Source organism: Lutjanus erythropterus, chromosome 20, assembly GCF_056507025.1.
Source record: "Lutjanus erythropterus isolate fLutEry1 chromosome 20, fLutEry1.hap2, whole genome shotgun sequence".
In the NCBI taxonomy this organism is placed as follows: Eukaryota; Metazoa; Chordata; class Actinopteri; order Lutjaniformes; family Lutjanidae; genus Lutjanus; species Lutjanus erythropterus.
In genome coordinates, this window is record NC_139336.1 from 24,663,047 (window position 1) to 24,681,999 (window position 18,953).

Sequence of the window (18,953 nt, forward strand, 5' to 3'; positions counted from 1 at the left end):
TACACTCAGTGTGTTGTTTGCTGCAGTATTCTCTGAAATGCCAGAGCAAATTTGAGCAAATTTTTGGAAAAAAAAATCCTCTCTGATATGTGAGTAATTTTAACAATGTGTTAAGAAGCGTAATTCTGTTTCTATCACTCCTTCATCACAGTAAACACATCATCATCTGTCATCTTGCTGCTGGGTTTTTAAATACGTTTCTCTTTCTGGCATTAGTTCTTCATGCTGCTGGTGAGTGCGCCCCTCCACCCCTCCTTTGCAGAGCCATGAGTCCCAGCAGAGTCATCAGCTACCACCACCAGCGTCTAAACTCCGTGGGGGGATTTATCTTGTTGCTGCTCAGCGAGTCTGAACGCCAAAGACTTTCTGTCAAGACTAATTATCACATATCATTCGCATAATAAAAAACTAATTTTAACTTCATTCATTTGTCGCTCCTGATTGAAATTACATTGTTTACCAGCTCAATATTACCTTCAGACAGCTAAAACAAATCAGGGAGCAACAACAGTATTTTCAAGCAGACAGTTTCTCAAGTTTCTCTACATGGTGCAGTGGAACACAAAATTAAATTAATCCTCAAAAACACCAAGAAGCTGCTCTTCAGAAATAACTTTATATCTGCCAAACTCAAGTGCAAAGCATGTTAATCCTCCTACAGTGATGGTCAATCGCAGCTGTGTTTGCTAACATTTGTTGTTAAGAAGAGAAAACAGGATGTGTGGCAGGGCAGTTGCTTTTATAGAAGATGGTTTAATGGGTCAGCAAAGTGGTCAGATGCTGAACTCTGAGTTCTGTCTAAAATAGAAACACATTTATCCTACCTAGCTTAATGTCTGCAGGAAGATACAGTCATCTGACCTCACCCTGATCCTTTTTTAAATGACCTTCCATCAACAACAAATGTTTGAAAACATGACAGTCATTTAAAAAGGATCTGTGGGAGAACAGTTTAGCCAGTCCAGTCATAGCCCTCGGAGCTAATGGGATAAATATTATGCGACTTTGAAAGTTTGAAACTCAGAGGCTTGACGAGGCTTTTGAACACCACGGGAAGGAGTTCGTTGTCACTTCCTGACTCAACTAGGTGTCGTTACAGCACAGCCACACAACGTGGTGTCACACAATGACCATGCTGTTTGACGAAAACTGAAGCTGTTAATAACTTTTTAGCACAAACGTCTGTAGAGTTCAGATGGGAGGGAGAAGGGAAATCCAAGTCCAAGCCATTTGGCCACGCCCATCACCAAAACTCGTATCAGACATTGCCAGGACTGATTTCAGTAGGATCCTTGCACCAAGGTCAGTGCTCGGGCCCTAAAAAAAAAGCTTTTGCAAGATGGAAACTAAGTTCTCAAGGCTTGTATAATGTTTAGAAAAAAAAATCTAATCTGTGCAAACATATTGTATTCATGTTTTTCTTCCTCACAACTGTAGCATTCTTTTAACAGTGTTTCTGGGCTTCAGAAATACGAGATACCCAACTCTGTGTTTCAAAGTTTCAGACCAGCTTTACAAGACAGCGCTGCTCGACATAAATGATTCACAAGCTTGCATTTGTGTGGGCACATCTCTGAAAAGTGGTTGGTGTAAACTCAGTTGTAGAACCGAGCAGTTTGAAAATACGGCAGCAAATGTACATCCGTAAATTCAAAATAAAGATTTGCCCTTGAAAAACTCAGGTTTCAGTGTATGAAAACGTTTTTTTTCCCCAGCGTTTACGCATCAGCTTTAAGATCACCATTTCTAAGATTACAAACTGGGAAAACAAAAAGAGACACTTGGAGAAAAGTGACAATTTTGGAACGCGTTGGAGAAACGCTGTAAAAAAGAGTCCTGCAGATGTGTGGAAGAAAAACTCAAATACAAAAAACTGTGTGCAGAGATACGATTTTTTTTCAACCTATCAAACATTATACAAACCTTTAAAAGTTTCGGTCTTGCAAAACCTTTTTTATTAGCCTTCAAGCTCTCAAACACTTGAGTTTCAAACTGTCAAAGCTTTTTTTTTCTCTGTTTTAAATGATGACATGATAATCATCCTGTAGGATCACCCTGTGTTGACTCTCTCCCTTTCCCAAAGGGAGTATCAAAGATTGCATCAACAGTATTGACCCAGTGGTGTTCATCACTAAGTTTTACTTGTTACAAGGGTACCGGCAAGATCTGTTATCATCCCGAGCATCTGACACCTCTGCATTTGTAACCCCTGGGAAGACAGTGGCAAATGTCACTAATGCAGTGACTAATGTAAAACACAGCTGAAAAATAAGGGATTTACTTTAAAGCGAAGGAGAACAGACACAATCTCTACATGAACGTGCAACTGCTGGCTGATGTGTCACATCTTAAAGGAGACACTGATGCAGGTTCAAATGGGCTACTTTCATGTGCGAAGGAGAGTGTGATTATATAAAGTATTTTAATTAACGTCATAATTAATGTCAAAATTAATGTCAAAGTTACATTAAAGAACAAAAAATGTAATTAATTGAGATTGCTGTGCAAACTTATACTGCAGGGAAAGCTTTCAAGCCCACACAAAAACACACACAAACACACGCAGTGAGCGTCCTGGGAAATCTGAAGTGCTCCATGAGCTATTAATTGTCGTTTGTCAAAAAAAATCAGCACGCTCCCTTTGAAAGGTCTTCTACTAGCACTAAGGCAGCCATTGAGTGGTCATTACTCATTGTGCTGGCAATTCAGTTACCGATCACACATGAGGAAAATAAGGAGAGCTGGCATAATAATCTGTCCACACTACATTGTGTTCAAAGTGTTCTGCAGTGAAATTATAATTGCACCATACTGTGTGAAAAATAAAAGAACATTAGTTCAGCAGACAGTGTAACAGCAATCAAATCTCTCGTTCTAATGACTCCAATAGTCTTTTCGAACAAAATAATACTAAGTACCCATTCCATTCTGCCTGAAAATGTGCACAGACATGCCGCAAACTAAGTGCACATTTCGTATGTGTAACATGTATACATCTGTATTCTCTACGGCCATGCATATGGCTCTAGGTCATCTACATGGATTTTGAATGGTGCAGGGAAAACATGACTACGCTCTATAATATTTTTTATTTATTTTTCTTATGTCCCCAAGTCTATGCAAACAAACTGGAAATATGCGAACTGCAATCAATCACATGACACATTGGCCAAGCGGAGGAAAGGGTTTGGGAACACTGATCAATGCCCTTCAAAAAAAGATGACAGGCGTGGCAGGCCAGCCGTCACATACTACAGTGATCGAAACAAAAGCCTGCAATTTGTTTTGCCTGAATGAGCGAATTTGATTTTGTGTGAAGGATACTGCCAGGCTTACTGTCTGACATTGTTATGGTCTGTGAATGCAAGGCATGGTTTTGATAACCTGATGGCTTTACAGATTTTTTTTATATGATTGGCACATGAAGTTCTCCTGAACTGAGTCATTTTCAGCATCACCTCCCTGTACAAATTACTGTAGATTTGTTTTAAATTAAGAACTTAAAGCAGCCCCAGACACTATTAAGTTGAATGAATTTGAAAAGACAAGTTGAGGTAATTTTGTAGTGACTTAAAACAAATATATGGAACTCTCTTTACAAAATTCAGTTCACATCAGTTGTTTTGGGTTGGCAGAAGAAAACTCTGAGAAGTTATCTGAAAATCTTTGTAAATAAAGCCAAACTCTCTGCATGGACCCTGGAACATTTTTATAAACAAACAAAACAGCAGCAGCAGCAACAACAACAACAAAACCCCTATCTGTTCTAACTTAAAAAAAAAAGTTGAGAGAATTTTGTATTGATTAAAAATAAATAAACTTTTCTGGTCAAATAAACTTGATATTAATTCATTTGCACTTGAGAAAACAAGTTCAATAATCTTAAGGTATTAAGATGAACCAACAACTCCTCTGTCACACTGACGAAAAATAAGTGAACATTATTTCCTTTCACATTTTCCCAGTTTTAAAGCATCAGTTCTTCATTTCACACAAAAACCTTAGCTGCTGCTGCTCCTATTGGACCTACTTTGTTCCAGCATTGGCTACAGTGTATTGGGATACGGACTGAATTCAATACTAACCTCCATCACGGTTCACAGTGTTTTCATTATTGAGAAAACAACAACCATGACTTATATCTCAAAGTGTACGAGAGACAAATAGTAAGTTTTCATGTGTTTTCTTCAAACTGTAAAAAAGAAAGGAGAGTCTCAGGAGAGTTTTGACTCACAAATAATACATGCTGATAAAACATAATAAAATAAAAACATAAAAACTTATTTATTTACAATAAGTTAATGAGAAATCAATTCCACTAAATTCTTGGTTGACTTTTAAGGACCTTTTGTGTATTTTATGTATGGGAAGAACAGGATGTTACTGTCTTCACTGCCAGTTCTTATTCCTACGTACTGTCCCTGAAGTCTGTACTGCTGTACTGCCCTGGGAAAAGGTTACGTTTTGCCCCTCTCTGGTATCACTGGGTATGAGTGTGTCAGTAAGACATAATTAAAGGTATCCTCATTTCTTACTGGAATTTTTACAGCCTGGAGAAATGTCCTTCAGCAAAATCCATTTCAATATCATGAAACTGTCTGAAAAAATCATGACTAAAACACTGACTGATATAACATTAAAATTAAACCTCCTAAATCTTGACGAAAATACTAAAAAAAAAACAATCAATCAATCAATCAAAGCTTAGCTAATATGTGACCTTAACTAACTACAATTTTCAGTAAGCAATGTAAAATTCTTGTCAAAACTAACACTGGTTGGTGACCTTCACTTGAATTACAACACGCTGAAAGGTTATCAAAATTTTGCTCACTGATGCCAAAAATAAAATGCTAAATAAACAGCCAACACCAGATTTAAATAAAGGTGAAATAAAAATAAATAAATAACCCGCATGCCAATCGATGTGCCATTTGCACACTGCAGGATCATCCGTTTTGGTGGTGAATAAATCAAAGTGCGTCTTGCATTATTATTCATTGACTGCGACTCAAAAACAAAGCAACATGCATTTAACACGATAACACACCAGTCCGAAGATAAAACCCTCTGTAGCAACAACTGGTAACACAGTTCTGTGTCTCTGCAGCCAGCTGCCCCCTGCCTTCCCAGCAAATGTGCTGAAGATACAGCCAGGCTGTAATGTAAATCCCCCTACGGGTGTTCACATAGTGAACCCAGGGAAACAACAGCACTGTGTTATCAGCGTCAGAGCCGATGGAAAGACTGTATCAGATAAATGGTTAGGGAGGTGGGAGTAAAGCTTTACCTTACAGCAAAGTGGGGTGCAGCAGTCTACGTAGAAACAATCAGTGTACAACATGTAATTTGAATAGACTGCTTTTTCATGAAGAAGGATGGAGATTGGTGTGTGTAGTGATTATTTGATAGATTAGCAAAGCATGACATTTGTGCTCTGCCTGAACTAATACAATGCTCTTTTTCACTCAGGTGTTCATGTGTTTAGTGGGTTTTCATGCTTCTGCAGTAATCTGTATGCTTACCCTGCTGGCATGCTGAAAAGAGATGCAAGGCAGGAATGCTAATGCTCTCCAAACCCAGAATTGTGGCAAAGGTGCAGCAGATTATTATTAGCCTTCATACCAAATGACAAAATAAATGACCTGTTTTTTTTGCTCCTCTCTTGCAGGTTGGAGCTGCACACTTTTATTGATTCAGACTGCATGAGCACAATGATGCTGCCACTCTCAAGTGCTCAGTGTGGTTTCAGTCACGTCAGGAAACTCAGCTGTTTCTGTGAGCTATTTCCTTCATCTTCAATCTTCGCTTCATGCAATGTGTTGTAAATTGAATGCACAATTAGAGGAAGTGACTGACATTCTGTGCAAAAGTTATTTGCCTTCTTGCTGAGAGTTAAATGAGGGGATCCATACTCATAGGCTTGTGCATGGGGCTACAGCCGAAAGTTGATTAGCTTAGCATCTTGGGGAGTTAAATGGGACTTATCATGGATGAGTAAAGAAGAACTGGATACCACGTTTCAAGATGGTGCCTCATTCATTCCTATTGGGTGGTCACTGGGCGCGTATGCCAAAACAGTTTTTCAGCCTTCTGTGTTTTTGGGCCCACAGAACTGAGGCACTTGAGTCTTCCCCTGGCTCAAATTATACTGCTTCTCTAGACTAAAGTTATTTCAGTCTGTGACAATTCTTTGGTTTGTTTACTTATCCAACGTTTTGTTTTCTAATCCTGTGGGTACCTGAGAGAAAGAGTCATCACCCTAGTTGGAGCACCTGGGCGCTGTGATCTTAAACTATAAAAGCCCTGCTTTCCTGGTGGAGTCCCTCGGATCTCCTCTCCTGTGTATTATGGCTTTTGTTCGCAGACATACAACATCTTCTCATCACAATACACTTCGCAACCACACAAACAAGCACCCTCACAATTGACCTTACTGATGATCACACTTGATCTTATCCTTTGCTCATTTTGTGTTTACTATTGGACTTTGTTTAAATAACTTATTTATCATTTCCTCCAGCCAGCATCGTCCCTCGCTTTGGTCATATCTTCAGAGTCAGGCCAACTGGGGGCTCGCCTGGGATTTCAACCTGGACGAGCCCCCACTCAATGCATGAATCATACCCAGGCCGCGACAGGCTGAATGAATCAAATATAGTCTGGAAAACAGATGCAATTGCAAGCTCATGTTTTATTTGCTCTGGTAGATAGGTCTGGGCTCCCTCCTGGTCAGACAGATACGCACCTATCTCAGATCTGGTCAGGCCAGTCACAATCACTTATCTAACCTGGGTGGGTGTGACACAATGGCTGCAGCTAATATGGAACCGTTTCAATTAAATCTACTATCATGTCAGTATTAAATGAACTGGACTAAATATTTTCTCTAAAAGAATAAGAAACAACCACATTTTGTTGATAAGAAAGATGGGTTGTGCCATACCTCCAACAGGATATGGTAAGTTTAATTTCCCAACCATGCTACGTCATACGTTTTGCTGCTCTGACTGTTTGGTAGGTAGGTCTGTCAACCTGTGCCCAGAAGCATTTTAGTCTACGTCTGTTGACAGCACCCCTTTGGAAATCGAAAATAAACAGAAGTGTCAGACTCATGCACATCCGCAAATTGGTCTGGTGATGCCAAGCTAGATGAAATTCAGAAAGAATCACTTGGGGTTTTTGTGGAAATTGATTCAGCGTTTTACTCCTTTTTTAAGAATTGTGGCTGGGAAAAAAGGCTTTTTTTTTTTTTTTTTAAACAAGTGTGCATCACAAGATCCTGCAACACTGAGTGTGGCCACTGTCCCCTCACAGCCCAGCACTGTCCCTGGGCGTTTGAGCGATGTCGTCATTGTCTCATATTATTCCTTGAAGACTGACAGGAAAAACATTCTCAGCCTGAGTTAACCCTGTTAAGATGAATCCCTCAGTAAAGTTACCTCATGGTATAGATATTTAATGGGACAAGATGTGAGAAATATGAAATTACACAGGATAATAAGCCACACAAAATAGTACATTGATGTTGTTTTCATCCTCCTTAATGATGACTGTATGAGCATCGGATTGGAATTTAAAACAACTTGACACTGCTCCACAAATAAGCAAACAACATGTTTGCTGCCAATTTTGCACTTTGAAGGGGCTGAGTAGATGGCACAGCCAGCAAACGCAGAGTGTCAAGACCAAACTTGAATGCCTTGTGCATCTAGTGGCTCTACAGAGATAGGAACTAAGTCACAAACATCATTTGCTGTCTTTTGAACTATGAATTGAAGAGCTAGATCACACGGCTGGCATCCTGTCTCAGTGTTACTCCTTCAACATGCACCCTTCCTATCATGACTCACACTCCTTCAAGGCAATTAGTAGAGGCACCATATTGGCCTGGCTTTTGGCCACACACTCTCATCAGTGACAGGTTGCATTGTATTGCAGGATTTCTAAACACCAGGGGATCTTAGGAAGGATGTTCAACCTTACAAAAAAAATCATTCAAGTAAACTTGCTAGAGTAGACATATGTAATTCCACCCCCCCAAGACCGTTCTGCCTATTTCCACCCCACTGTGCTGTGACTGCCTGTGAGTAAGAGTGAAGATACTGGCAGTTTGGAAAATTTTAGAAAAGAAGTTGTGGTGGATCATGGTTTGGTTGGTTAGGTTTAGTCAAGACAGTTACTTGGTTAGGTTAAGACAAGAAAGCCACTAGGTTTGGGTTTGGGAACAAAACTACTTGGTTAGATTAGGCAAGTAAACTAATTGGCTAGGTTTGAGCCAGATTCTACTTGGTTAGTTTTAGGCAGACAACCACTTGGTTACGTTTAGGCAAGAATCTACATGGTTAAGCAAAAGATCATGGTTTGGGCTAAAATAGTTTAGTTAGGTTTAGGCAAGATAATTAATTGGTTAAGTTTAGGCGAGAAACTACTTGGTTGAGTTTAGACAAGACAACTACTTGGTTAGGTTTCGGAAAAGATCGTGGTTTCGGTTCAAACAGACCCTTTAACAGTTTTGCAGCTTGGTTTAGGCAAGACAACTGCATGATTAGGTTTAGGCACAAAAATTACTAGCCTAGAGTTCATGCTTTTGTTAAAACTGACTCTTTCACTTGAAGCTTTTTGGCAATCAGAAGGACCGTCAAAGGAACAAAGACTAGCCAATCACAGAACGGTAGCGGTAGCCAATCACAACACAGTAGGGCAGGGCACACAATAATGTGTGTCAGAAGAATGTGAATAGCACTGGTGATCCTGGATAGTCAGTCTCATAAAGCTAAATATCAGTCTGCTTGGAGAACTCATTTATAGCTGAGTTTTCCAACAGACAGACTTACAGAGAGAAGTGTATTTTATATGAAATAAGATTAAACTGTTTATCCATGGGGGTTGTCAGAGCTGCTGGAGTAATATGTTTTCGAATGAAAAGACTAAAGGATAAAGAATCTACAGTAACTACACAAGCAAAATATAAAAAAGCCATGGAAACTGTAAACAAAAAGCTATAAGGCAATAAAACCAGTCAAGCGAGACTTGAAGACTAAATAGATGTGGAATTATACCATTTCACACATACCAGTACAGGGACAGCATTTCAGTACTCCAGATGTGGGTGCTGTCAAGAAACTGCAAGCTAACATTTTACAGAACAAACTAATAGATAACTATTGGTGCCATGTCTACATTATAACAGCTAATGTAATGATGTTTATGCTTCTGCTGATGTGAGAACATTACTGTAGAAAAGCTAATTTCACAAAAAAAGAAGCGATTTAACAGGAAAAATAGGTGAAATTGTTGAGAACTAATCATGAACATGTGACATTTGTTTTTATCTGTTCCTGTCTTTACGGCACAGTGGGTATACTATTTATTTATACAGTAATGTAATTGTATTGGGTCTATTTACAAGTCCATAATAAGTTCTCAGTAGGGCTGCAGTGATGAGGTAATAATGCAGTTGGCTTCATTGAACCAACCGCTGCTGGGAGCCCTGAAAGAACTGCCAGTGCAATTAATATCCAACAGTTCATTTAATTTAACATTTTATTCATTATTATGTTCAGCTGACTACCTGCTTGCTGTTAGGAACACTCTTTAGAGCCAGAATTAGCAGGGGAAGGAATTCAAATATTTATTACCTGTGAGTTATATTAGTGAAGTTATGGAATAAAGAGGCTTTATATCACTCTAAAAATGTCACTCTCCCAGCATACCCTCTTACTGTGATTTCAGTTGGAGATCACTGTTCTTACATACACTGGTACACAAATAAAGTCACGAAAAATACTTGATCCTGCTAGTCTGGTCTGTTCTTAATGAATCCTGACAAATGTTTATTGGCCATTGTGTTACAGCTCAGCTGTCTGACTGCAACAAAAACGTGAGACACACGGGTAAACTATATCGAAAACTAATTAATTCACTATAAAAATACTCAGAAAACATTAAGAAGTAGATGACAGAAACCTGCAAAGTCAAACATGTAGGGGCTGAATGAGTGAACGTGTGATGTATGGGTGTTGTGCTGCAAAAAACAAAGAAAAAGAGACAGGAAGAGGAGGAGAGAGCTCAGCTACACGAGGGAAGAAACCAGCAGAGGAGCCGTCACTATTGTAAATTAGTGCTCAAGCAGGCTATTGAAGCTGCACTCATCCCATTTTTTAAAATCAATGATGACTCTATGATTACATGCCATGGGTGGCTCTGCAGTTGTATTCAGCTCTATGGCAGTGTTTTAGCATTTTTCAGCTCATAGTGTTGCTTTTATGGCCCACAACTTCTGCTTCTGCCTTGTTTTGCGCAATTTTCACAACAAAACGTGTCCAGTAAAGCCATTGTACCTAGCACCAGAAACAAAGGGCTACAGTAACTAACCCTAACAAACCAGATATTTCCCCGACAAAATTGGTGAAGACCTAACCAGAGTGTAAGTACTGTAAGAATCGGCTTCCTGTAGGAGTCATACTCTAAACAAACAGGGGGCAGTGCTGCTGCTGGCTAGATAGCACAGTGTCCATGCAGCTAGCTGACTGTGTTGAACTAGCTCAGTTGCCAAGAGCCAAGCTGTGCAACAAAACCACCTCAGTGTTGCTGCTGCAACTGTTTGCTACCCCGTTTGCCACAGTAACTCAAACCAGTGATGATATCCACTATCAGTGTTGCCAGTGTTTACAGGTACAGGTTTGATATGGATAAGTGATGAGAATGATGTCCAAATCAAGTTAAAAATGAGCCAGATGAGGCCCTGAAAGGCAGAGCTGAGCCAAAAGTTATCTGGCTAACCCCTTTATCATGGAACTGGTACAAATGTTCATTTTACTGACAGCTTATTTGGAAAGCCCAACAATAAATTGATAAAAATGTGAAGCTTTCAGAAGTAGACTATCACTTCCTCATTTACTGCTATCATAATGACAGTAGTCATATGTGATACTAGCAATTACCCAACTTTTAAATGCATCCTGTTAAAGTTGCCTTTACCCAGAAATTGAATATATTTTTTACCCAAATAAACATGACTAAGTAGACTTTCTTAGGAGAACCAAAGAAGATCCAGCCACATCGCTACATGTACAGCAAGTAGGACTAAGACAGCTTATCTGTGAAAATTAAGATGGTGCTTGATTTAGAAAAAGCTAATTAAAAGCTAATTAATTTTCTCTGCTATCTCCACTTACCTTCATACCATTTTTATGCTGATATATTCCCACCTTCTAGGTTTGCAGTGGCACTATATAAACTTGTTCTTGGTCACAACAGTTTGACACAGGTAGATATTGCAAAGTGGACTATCACATTTGTTTTAACTTAAAAAAATCAGTGATTGGACATCCTTAAAAATTAAGACACCTTGAGGTATTTTTTAGGGAAGCACCGATACCGATACCAGCATTGGGTATCAGTCCGATACTGTCCTCACATACTCGTACTCATAAAACCACTCTGATACCTCACACCTGATACCATGTCACGAGAAGTAGCCGCTCGAGACTAGTGAACATCTAAAAAACCGCCATGATGCAGAGTTCAAGGTGTTTGTTGATTCTTACCCTCTTTTTTTCTGGTCGCGTCGTCCATCAGCGGACTCGCTGTCCTCAACATCATCCATTAATGACCGGAGAGACTTTGGAAACTGTCCGTAAAATTCCGTTTAAGTCCATGAAAAACTGAAATAAATGCACAGAGTCCACCTGTAGACCGCAGACAGCCGCTGTTCAATAAGTCCCGGCGGCAAATTAATCCAAAGACGAATAAAAAACACCGCCGCCATCAGTCTGTAACCATCTTTTCTTCGTAATAAGCTGCTACAACTTCTCTTTGTGTACTTATTCTTCACCAAAACGGCCTGACAGCACAGGACACGCAACTTCACTCTTTTAAGTTGACAGCGGGGTCAACAAAACTGTTGCACACATGGCATCACACTCATACCTGTCCCCCCTAAACAATGACAGGTAGGAACTAATTAGCGCTTAGACAAGAGGGACATGAAGAAGAAACTTAAATACTACACATGTAAATGTGTGATTAAAATACTAGTTAAAATGCTGTAAATGATAATGAAATAATTATCATATATAACACCATTTATAATAGTGAACTTAATTCTGCAAGTCCATAATAATGTGAAATTATTATACTGAAATATATCATATACACAGTAAACTGCACAGCTTAATAAGGAACACAAACTCAGTAAAGTAACTTACTACAAATGACCTAAAAATGTAATGTGTATAGTAACTATGGTTACACTTGTAGCAAGTAATTTTGTAATAATTCAAAACAAACAGTAGTAGTTTTCTAGTCAAATTTACTTGAATATTATACTTGAAAACAAGTCCAACCAACAACTCTCTAGTCAGACACTGACAAACAGTACAAATAAATCTTATTTCCTTTTACATTTTCTGAGTTTGAAGAGTCATTTCTTCATTTCACACAAAAACTTGTTCCAGCACTGGCACAAAGACAATATGTGAAACTTCTCTGACTGAATGTATTAAATTTTAAATGTAAGGGGACTGAATTTAATACTAACTTTCATCATGGTTCACAGTTTCTTTTATTATTACTTTGAAAACTATGAGTATGACTTATTCTAAAAAGTATTAGAGACACACAGCAAGTTTCCATCATATGTTTTTCCTCAAACTTAATAAAAATAAATTAATTAATTAAAAAGAAAAAAAATAATGGTCACTAATTTAATATTTGCAATTAAATCATTTTATTTTCAAGCACCCAAATAATGACAAGTGTGGTTCACAGCTTACTGTGAAGTTTTTTTTTTTTTCTTTTAGGTTTCCAAAACTCAAAGATTCAAAGTTATATGAAGAACGAAAGTAAGTAATCTCAACAAAAGATTATAAGTTGTCAAAGCTTGCTTTTATTTTATTTCAATTTTGACTTTGACTTAAAACTCAAAAATTTATTGAAGCCAGCTGCCATGCCATGATATTTCTCAACTTTTCTCACTGGGTTAAAAAAAATTATGAAGTTTAATGAACTTGAATAAATAAAACTTTATTATTTCAAATATTTATGTCAAGAAAATAAGAATAGATTTGTTGATTCCACTATATTCCTGTATATTTTACAGCGCCTTTCACATCAAGCTGTGTGTTCTGTTGTTTCTTTATCGTGGTTGATGTTCCAAAGCATGAACAGAATTTTCTCTTGACAGGTTAAAAGCAACTAAATGTTCGTTGTCTGTCTTTTCGCACCATAAAACATGATCCAATAAAATCAGCACTTTAAGCGCGATAAATTGCATTTTTTAGTTTAGATGGAATCAGTATTTTAAGAGATACTAACTCACAAATGCCAACCGCACTGCTGTGAGCATGCATGGATGCACTAAGGAACAAATAATCCCCACGCACTTCAGGGTGTTCCCCATTTATAAAATGTGAATGTTTATTAAATGTTGACAAGAACATTAAAACACAGTATCAAGATTCAGCAAAACAATCTATAGTACTTCACCAAAAATAAAAGAAAAAGAAAACAGAGTTAGTTCTGCGCTGGGACTGAAGGAATGGGAGGACAGGGAGAGGTGGAGAGCAGGGGACAGGAGAGTGGGGCAGAAAGCAGAGCAATAAAGAGGCGGGGAGTCAGGAGCTGGAGAGGAGAATTTAGGAGCTATGGAGTGAGGGGGAATTGGCAGCAGAGGCTAAGGCAATTAAGGAGGTACACAGTAAGAAAGATAGAAGGTTTGGGGACCTGGGGGATCAATCAGGAGGGTGCTGATGCACTGTAATGAGCGGGATAACTGGGAATGATTAGAGCCTCTGATTTCACTCTTTTATCATCTCTTCCGTTGGAGACTTAGCAAGCTGCAGCAGAGAGAGTGACTATAAAGGCATTCACTCAACAGAAACACAGAAAGGGGCATGGCAAATAATACATGTCTCTACATTTAAATAACAAGGGGCAACATAGCATTAACATATACAGTGAGCACAACGTTTGTGTTGAGGTGAATAAAGATTTTTGGGAGTGGGTTCTCAGGGTTTTGAGGGTACGAGCGCAGTTCAACACAGTACCAGAAGGTGGTGTCCACTCTTATGGGTTCACAATCACAATAAGTAATAGTTCATTATAATTATGTAAATCTCTCTGTTATCAACACAAATAGCATGGGAGGGCAAGTTGTACATAAGCATCACATTACTTCAAAATTTCCACAGAGAGATGCGCTCCCGCTCTGTCGTCTGGCTCATGCACATGGGCATGTACAAACTGAAGCATGTGCATATATGTGTACACACAGAGACACTGTAGACGCACACATGTGCACACACACTCACACACACATACATTTGCATTCACACGCCAGTCCAGTTCCTTCTCTGTAATAGACATTTCCAACTTGTTTTAAATTTGCCGCATCCACCGTTATTATCAGACTTGTGCCATAATAACATCGGCAAATATTTGTATCGTGTGTCTGTGCTTTGATGTCGAAGAGGGCTGGCAGTAGTCCACCAAGACACGACGTTGAGCTGCAGAAACGCACACGACAGCGATAGGAGATCCTTCCAAGCACCGGTGATGACAGGAAAAAAAAAAAACTCACAGCTGTTCCAGTGTCCGAGGTATTCAGTGCAACGTTGCTACACGTTAACTCACTGTCAGCCGGGGCGACACCTTTCAGAGCACATTCAACACTGTCTCCCAGTGCCACGGGACTTTTCCAAAGCCAAAAAATGTCAGAAAGATCACGTTTATGTCCAGCAAGGCAGGTTTGAAATCTCTGTCATATATTGTGCCTCCGTAAAAGATTTATATTTGTGCTGCAGATTTGAACGGGCATGTGCTTGAAAGGGTAATCACATTCCTCCTCTTCAGGGTGGGGTCACTCCCACCTGTCCGTCAGGTAGAGGAAGGGAAAAAAGTTCTGTAAATACATCACTTCTTTATTTTTTTTTCTTTTTTAAACCAGTGGATTTTGTTAAGTCCATGTGCTTGAGTACTCTTTGTGTTTTAGCATAGTAAGAAAAACGGCTTCACATGCTCTAAAAGTCATACACACTGTACAATAAAATCTACAGATATTTTTTAAAGCTTTTAGTACATCCAAAGAAACTCGATGAAACTGAAAAAAGTTGATTCACCGACTTAAAAAAAAAAATAGACGGAAAATTGCACTATTTTCTGCCCACAGGTTTGTGTTTTTTCTTCATAACATTTTTTTTTCTGTCTTTTTTTTTTTGTTTGCTTTAGGCAATTTTGTTTTTGCCATATCACATTGCAGAATTCCTACTCAGAAGAAAAAGACTGTGGTTGAGAGCATTAAATCTTATTTTACAGCAACTTTCTCTCTCCGTTTGCGTGACAAGAGAAACTGTGTCACACAAACAAACCCCACGAATCACCTGGAAAAGGAGAAAAAAAAAGAATGACAAAACGGGGGACAAACCAGGGAGGTGGGAATTGGCGTTGTCCAGGGAAGGTCGGAGAAAGTAAGATCAACAGGGTAGGTATGACACAGTCTTTTGACTCCTCTCCCATTGGTCTCCAGACTGCCGTCTTTTCCTTCCTATTACCTGTACATACATTACAGGCTTTGTTATTTCATGTTAACTACTTAGATGGAGAGTGTGACGGTATGCCAGCCATGCATCATGTTTAGTCTGCCTGTGCTAAACATTGTAGTCAGTCGAGACGCTCCACTGAACTCATGACAGGAAATTGATAGTGTTACAGAACTCTGTCTGTCTGTCTCTGTCGCACACACACACACACATACGCACGTACACACACACACACACACACAAAGTGCTGGGTTACCATCTGTGAGTGCTGCATCAGTTGGCCAGTACTCAGCTGGCAGGCAGATCAGACAAAGTGCCCAATATGCTCCCTAATGGCCCAAGTCAGATGAATGAGATCCTCCGTTGTCTCTTCCCTTTTCTCATTTCTCTTTCTCTTCATCCTTTTTGCACCTCCTCTTCTTCCACTTCCTCTCTCCCCCTTTGATTCACTCTGCCCTCCTTTGCTTCGACTAATTTAACTCTTGTCAAATTGTTTCCTCGTTCTCTCCGTCTCTGTCTCCTGTTCATTATCTTAGGGCCCCCGCACTTCTCGCCACTACCCTGCTGGGTCTCATTCACACAGATCAAGGATGTAAACGTGACATGGTGTACCACTGCGCTGTCCCTTCTCACCGGGGATACTCTGGACTTCCTGTGCAGAGGTGGACAGGGGAGGATTTGTATCGCCTGTTCATATTTTAGTGAAAGTATTTTTTTTTTCTGTCTATTATACTTGGAGCAGCCCTCTCCAAACACGGATTATACAGCAATGGGCAGCGAGACTGAACCATGGTCTAAGTGCCATGTCAGCACAGATGGGAGGTCAGAGTTACATGTCAGGAGGAAATCACTGGTGTGTGATTCTGCAGGGGATGGTTGGACCACCATGTCAGGCTGAGTAAAGCTAGCGCAGTGGACTGTGGCGTCGGAGCTCTGGTGTGCTGTTTTTGTGAGCCGAATGATCAAAAATAAAGGGATGATGGTTACATTATTTTTTTCAAGAAAGGGACCAGGGGGAAGGATAATGGTAGCCAGCATGACACTAGTAGCTGAGTTATGGAGGAAGAGGAGCAAAAAGGGAGAGAGAGAGACATCAGGAGGCAAACAGCAGAGTCAACTGAACTCAAAGAGGTATGTTTTAGTGAATAAACAATATCAAGACAAGTAACTCCGCCTAGCTGTCAGAAGTTGTGGTTTGTAATGTTTCAAAAAATCTCTTCTTTTTTTTTTTTTCTTCTTTCTCATTTATTCTCTGGGTCACGGGTGGGTCGTATCTTCATCTCGGAGAACTTGAGGGAGTACTGCCAGCCAGTCCAGGAGGACCACTCGATGCCGTCGGCATAGGAGGTGTGCTGACCGCGCAGGTACTGGCCGTTAAGGTTGGAGGTGTGGCAGTTGCGGTACCACCAGGCACCGTGGTAGAAGGAGGCGCAGTTGTTCTCTGAGTGGTCGTTGTCCTTGTCTTTGGTGGTGAACTTCATCCCGTTGTGCTTCAACAGGGAGTCACCTAGGGCAGGAAAAGTTTAGACATGTCAGAACATATATATATAAAAAATGATGCTGAAAGGTACACAGGTTTTGGAGCAACATGTGCTGCCATTCAGGCGTCTTTTTCTGGGATGCTGCTGCTTCTTTCAGCAAAGCAATGCCAGGACAGCATGGCTTCGTAGTAAAAGAGCGCAGGTACCAGACCTGACCTGGTCTAGACTACTGACCTGCCTGCAGACTAGATTTGTCTCCTGCTGAAAATGTGTGGTGCATTATGAAACGCAATGTACAACAGATATATTGCAAGAAGGGCAAAGGTTTTTTTTTTGCTTTCAGAACTTCAAAACAAAATGTGATGTCCTCAGCTCCCAAACACTTACTGAGTGCAGTTAGTTAAATTAATCAGTTTGAGCATTAAATATGTAGTCTTTGAACTGTTTTTAATTGAATATAGGTTGAAAAATATTTGCAGATCGTTTCATTATGATTTAATTAAAGCTACGTTTTAAACAGGCTCCCAACTATTTTGAAGTTGGGATTTGTAGGCTATAGATGTATGTTTATATTGGCATTAGAGGAATGAAATAAGCTCTCATAAACAAGAGCAGCTGGGCAGCTATTTCATCTCCTCTGTGTGTTTCAGCAGCGTATTCTTGGATCTGATACCAAAAAACAGTAATCAGACATATCCACAAGTGATTAACTTCAACAAGGCATAGGACTCTTCAATTAATCATTTCTATAAACAGAGGGAGCTGATAGAAGAAAAAAAAAAGCTCCACAGTTCTCCAGAGTGCCGCTTCTAGTTATGTAAAGCAGGAGGTCAGACGGCTTTGTAGCCAATTTATCAAAGGTTCTGTGGTGACCTTTTTATCTCCCTCTTTTTTAATAACACACCCCCAATGATTTAATCAGGATGCCTGTCAGTTAATGGACGGAAGTGTTATGAGAGGAGAGGAAAGACCAGTGTCTTCTTGGCTGGTAACTAGACATGTAACTAATTACTTTTTCAAATTAATAATGCCATTACAACTACTGAAATTTAAATGGGCTTGTTGCTCATTACTTTTCTCTCGTGTGAAAATAGTCGACAACTGCAGAGGATGTAGCAGACAAACACAGCATCCATAAGTCCTGCAGAAACTCTTGGTTGACATGTGTACCCGACAATCTGTCATCTTCTTCTGCTAGATCCTACTGTTTAAATCAGACCTGGTCAAAATTCATCCAGGGGTCATTGTTGCCTGCATAGCCATCATGAGTATTTAGAAACATTGCAATTAATATCTAACAAAATGAATTAGTTTCATTTAGCTGTTGTTATTATTATTGTGCCTTTATTCTGAAAAGGGTCAGTGCTATGTGCAGTGGTAATGATAATGAACTGTATTTTTATATCAAACTCTATGCCGGTTCAATCAATTCCATTCATCCATCTTGTTTTCTTCTTCTACTAGTCTGAGGCATACTGAAAAAAAAAAAAAAAAAGTTTTGGACCCAGCCAACAAAAAAATATAGCCAACAATTCCATCACCCAGCAATTCAGAAAAGGTGACAAACAGTGGCAGTGCGTTAGTGTGTTAGCCAGCACACCTCCGCCAATTTTTTAGAGATACTGCCATTATTAGGAATTTTAGTAGTAGTGCGTTAAGCATGAGAGGTGTTTAGTGTGTACCAGTGGCATTGTATTTAAAGTGAGTGGCACAGATGAGTGGTATAAATGAAAGATCACGGAACGCAGTATATTTTAAAACATCTTCAAAAAATATGTAATAGTAAATGAGAGCGCACTGTTCCCTGCAAAATTACTGCAGGGATGTGACGCAGGGAAGTTGTAACACCTAACTGCCCTTAATCATGGTCTGCATGGTAAATCCAATCCACACAATCAAACTGCTGAGCTCAAAATATCTAATCACTGTA

The 18,953-nt window shown here is 39.5% G+C and overlaps 1 protein-coding gene across 2 annotated transcripts in view; it reads right to left on the reverse strand.

Moving 5' to 3' along the window:
* Positions 1-13,397: 13,397 nt before the first annotated feature.
* Positions 13,398-18,953, reverse strand: part of fibcd1b (fibrinogen C domain containing 1b) — a 161,373-nt gene continuing 155,817 nt past the window's right edge. For both annotated transcript variants that reach the window (XM_084746087.1, XM_084746086.1), the window contains one exon: positions 13,398-17,049. In XM_084746087.1, the coding sequence (XP_084602213.1) occupies positions 16,784-17,049 (266 nt within the window). In that variant the 3' untranslated portion in view covers positions 13,398-16,783. The remainder of the gene's footprint in view (positions 17,050-18,953) is intronic.